Source organism: Talpa europaea, assembly GCF_964194135.1.
Source record: "Talpa europaea genome assembly, chromosome: 9".
Classification (NCBI taxonomy): Eukaryota; Metazoa; Chordata; class Mammalia; order Eulipotyphla; family Talpidae; genus Talpa; species Talpa europaea.
The window spans coordinates 114398446-114402823 of record NC_140076.1 but is presented as its reverse complement, the minus strand read 5'-3'; the positions used below and the strand labels follow the sequence as shown (position 1 = coordinate 114402823).

The window sequence follows — 4378 nt, the reverse complement described above, 5'->3', positions numbered from 1 at the left end:
TTAGAGATAAAAACCAGAACCCCCTGTCAAGATTAATTACATTTTGTCTCAAAGTTCCTTTCTCTCTGCACAAGATCTAGAAACTCAACACAAACTGGTGATTATTGGAATAGTTCTACAGAGTAGCATCTGCCCACGGTCCCCGGGTTCGAAGGACCACTCTGAATACCTAATAAAGCACCTGTCTTGCAGGCTGTTTACAGTCAACATGACCACATTGAATCTTCCCTTTCTTTTTATTTTTGCTGGGGGGGTATCCAGGAGAGGGGGAGGTTTTTTGAGGCGAATTTTACTTGTAAGTTACACTCTTAAAAGTCTCTTAAGTCGCACTCTCTTAAAGATGAAGAATCCCAGGGCCTCCCTGGTGGCGCAAGGGGTTAAGATGCAACCTATGAAGCTGTCCACAGCCTCTGCAGCCGTTCAATTCCCGGCCAGGGAGCTACCCATATGATGCAGCAGACCTCTCCTGTCTCCCCAGGGCTCCCCTCAGCAGTGTATTTCAGTCTGCCTGTTCTGTTCCCCACTCTGTCTCTGGTGAATCCTCTCACCCCCCCACACCTCTGGCCTGTACCCCAGCTCTTGTATGCATACATAAATCTTAAAGAAAAAAACAGGGGCCTCCCTGGTGGTGCAAGGGGTTAAGATGCAACCTATGAAGATGTCCGCAGTCACTGCAGCATGAGTTTGATCTCCGGCCCGCCAGGGAGCAACCCACATGACGCAGCAGACCTCTCCTGTGTCACCCACTGCAGTGTATTTTAGTCAGTCTGCTTGTTCTGCTCCCCACTCTGTCTCTGGTGAATCCTCTCACCCCCCCACACCTCTGGCTTGTGCCCCAGTTCTTGTATTCATAAATAAATAAATCTTAAAAAAAAAAAAAATGAGGACTCCCAGAGCATCAGCAGATCTCCCAGAGTTTCCCAGAAGCTTCCTCTCTTGTCCGCTCTGCTTGCAGGAACCCCGGAGCCTGTCCTCTGCTGAGCCACGATGGGTGACTGGAGCTTCCTGGGAGAGTTCCTGGAGGAGGTGCACAAGCACTCCACGGTCATCGGCAAGGTGTGGCTCACGGTGCTCTTCATCTTCCGGATGCTGGTGCTGGGCACGGCGGCCGAGTCCTCCTGGGGGGACGAGCAGGCTGACTTCCAGTGCGACACGATCCAGCCGGGCTGCGAGAACGTGTGCTACGACCAGGCCTTCCCCATCTCGCACATCCGCTTCTGGGTGCTGCAGATCATCTTCGTGTCCACGCCGTCGCTGCTGTACATGGGCCACGCCATGCACACGGTGCGCGTGCAGGAGAAGCGCCGGCTGCGTGAGGCCGAGCGGGCCAAGGAGGTGCGGGCCGCGGGCTACGAGTACCCGGCGGTGGCCGAGAAGCCAGAGCCCACCTGCTGGGAGGAGGCAAACGGCAGGATCGTCCTGCAGGGCACGCTGCTCAACACCTACGTCTGCAGCATCCTCATCCGCACCGCCATGGAGGTGGCCTTCATCGTGGGCCAGTACCTGCTCTACGGCATCTTCCTGGACACCCTCCACGTCTGCCGCCGCAGCCCCTGCCCGCACCCGGTCAACTGCTACGTGTCCCGGCCCACGGAGAAGAACGTCTTCATCGTCTTCATGCTGGCCGTGGCGGGCCTGTCCCTCTTCCTCAGCCTGGCCGAACTCTACCACCTGGGCTGGAAGAAGGTGCGGCAGCGCTTCTTCAAGCCGCCCCAGAGCCTGGCTGAGTGCCACCTCCCCGCGCCCTCGGCCAGCCTGGGCCAAGGGTGCACACCGCCCCCCGACTTCACCCAGTGCCTGGACGGCAGCCCCGAGGGCAAGTTCTTCAATCCCTTCAGTAACAAGGTGGCGTCCCAGCAGAACACGCACAACCTGGCCACCGAGCAAGTCAGAGGCCAGGAGCAGGCGCCCGGGGAGGGCTTCATTCACATCCGCTATGCCCAGAAGCCTGAGGTGCCCAACGAGGTGTCCCCAGATCACCGCTTGCCCCATGGCTACCAGAGCGACAAGCGCCGCCTCAGCAAGGCCAGCAGCAAGGCCAGGTCTGATGACCTGTCGGTGTGACCCCAGGGTGTGGGGCAGCCAGGACTGGGCAGGGAGCTGTGTCCCTTCTGACCCCATGCGCTCTCCTTCTCATCACTTTTCTGCCCCCTTTAGGCCCCTGGGTCTTCATTTATTCCAGAAGCTAGACCAGGGCTCTGCACTGCAGTCAGAGACTTGGGGACCCACCGGGGCTGCTGCCTCTCCCACACGCTCCACCCTGCCGCCCAGCGAGGCCTTCTAGAACACTCCCGGGGCCGGGTGAGAGAAGGGGAGACCTAGGGCACCTCAGGCCAGAGGAACAGCCAGCTCCACACACCAGTCATGTCCGCGTGGGTTCTCCGAGTCCCTGTGGCTTCCCCCACCCGGTGCCCGTCCTCCCTCAGGGAAGACCCAGGGTTCCAGGTCAATACTGAGCAGGAATTAAGGAACTTGCGTTGGGCGTGCAGGTGAGTCCGCTGTCTCCCTGGGTCACACCTGGGGTGGCATGAGTCACCTTAGGCTGCCCTGCCCCGTTTTATGTAAAGAGAGGTCCTTGGAACGCGACAAGCAGCCTCGCCTTTGCAGCAAAGCAGCACTGGGGATGTTGCAGCCTTTCCTCCCACCAGGACGCCAGCCCCCTGGGGGTCACAGTGCACGCAAGTCCCTGGAATTCCTGCGCCAGCCTGCAATGCCTCTGCAGGTCAACCTGATGGCAGAGCCTGCCCTTTCCTCGCCGCTCCTGGCTTGCACCCCGTGCGCCCCCAAATGCTTTACTGACCGGAATGCCCAAAAGGCGTCGTCTTCTCTTGGATCCTGAACAGATCACCAGCCACAGAGCCCAGTGGAATTTCCCCAGGTCTTATTAACACAAAGAGGGCTTTGTGCGCCTCAGATTCCCCTTGGGGAAAATAATTCTGCTGTGAAAATGAAAAGTTAAAAGGAGAGAAAATACTGGAAAACTATTTTTCTCTCCTATTTATTTACCTTGCTGACTGCCAACGTGAGCGTCAGGAGGAGATGTGATGACAGCTCTGGAGGCCCCGGATCTCTCTCCCTGGAGGCCAAGCTGTGCCATGGAAGCAGTCGGGGAACCTCCGTTCTCTTGGCAGAGGCCTGGCTTGAGAGCACAGATTCCTGTGTCTCCTGGGTGCTCCTAATGATACTGTCGTGTGGGGGCTGAAGAAAAGTCCTGCCTCCCCCCAACCCCACTCTCCCTTTGTGCAACCAGCCTGATTTCTCTGTTCAGTCTGGTCATAATGGGCAGTTGCCATATCAGATGAGGATAAAACAGGCTCACAATGGGGCACTGAAACTTGCAGGGAGATGATACTTTTAAAAATGCATACATGCGTGTGTGTGTGTGTGTGTGTGTGTTATGAGGCCAAGGACGTGCAGGACACTGCTCAACACCTACATCTGCAGCATCCTTCCTGATCTGCACCACTCTGTGTGTGTGTGTGTGTGTGTGTGTGTGTTTTGTATGCACTGATGGGGGGGGGAAAGGGGAGGGAGTCCTGAAATAAAGCAAACCTTTGAGAAGCGCATTCTGTCCTGCCTCCTGCTCCAGCTGCCTGGCAGAGCCTGAGCCTCACTGCTTTCAGGGTCACCAGCCTACATGGACAAGCAGGAGAGGTCAGGACAGGTGGGGGGGGGGGCTTGGTGCACAGGCCCAGAGGAGGCTCAACCTCTGCTCCACCTGCCCTTCTCCTGGTCCCTCTGCTGCTGTTTGCATGTACTTGGTGGGTGGGGCAAAGGATGAGGCTAGAGAGGAGGAGGGAACAGATTGGGGTGCATCAGAGAAGAATGGCTCTACACCCCAGGCCCTGGAGGGGACACCTTTTTTATCTCTTGTCTGGCACTGGCATTAAGACTTTCTCTTAAAAGAAAATCTCTCATCTCTGAAATATGTTTGTTTTGTGAAATGAATTAGAAATGAATTTAGAAATCTGTGGGATCAGTCCTTGCTGAGCGGACGTCAGGAAAAAGGAAATAATATGTGTAGTTTGTCTTAATAAAATTTGACCCTACATCACTCTACTTCGTGTCCCTTTAATCATGAGGCTGCAAGAGAAGGATGGCAGACTTGGGGGGAAGGGGCCCTCGAATTCCACCTACCAGCCAGTCAGTAGAACACAGAGATTTAGAGTCAGACCAGCAAGGGTTAAAATCCCAGCCACTGACTTGCAGCTGGACCCCAGCAAGCCACCTCACCCCTGAGCCTTGGTGTTCTCAGCTGGAATTGAGCCTAGTAATACCTACCTCTTAGGGATGTTCAATGAGAGGTTGTTCATAAAGAGTTCTACAGAGCATTAAAAAAAATAAACCAGGTTCTTCTTCTTCTTCTTTTTTGATATTA

The 4378-nt window shown here is 55.5% G+C and overlaps 1 protein-coding gene across 1 annotated transcript; it reads left to right on the top strand.

Moving 5' to 3' along the window:
* Nucleotides 1–987: 987 nt before the first annotated feature.
* On the top strand, nt 988–2064 carry GJA5 (gap junction protein alpha 5; the record flags this gene model as incomplete). The annotated part of the gene is made up of 1 exon (XM_084241628.1): nt 988–2064. The coding sequence occupies one exon, from the start codon at nt 988–990 to the stop codon at nt 2062–2064; it is 1077 nt and encodes a 358-aa protein (XP_084097754.1).
* Nucleotides 2065–4378: the final 2314 nt, after the last annotated feature.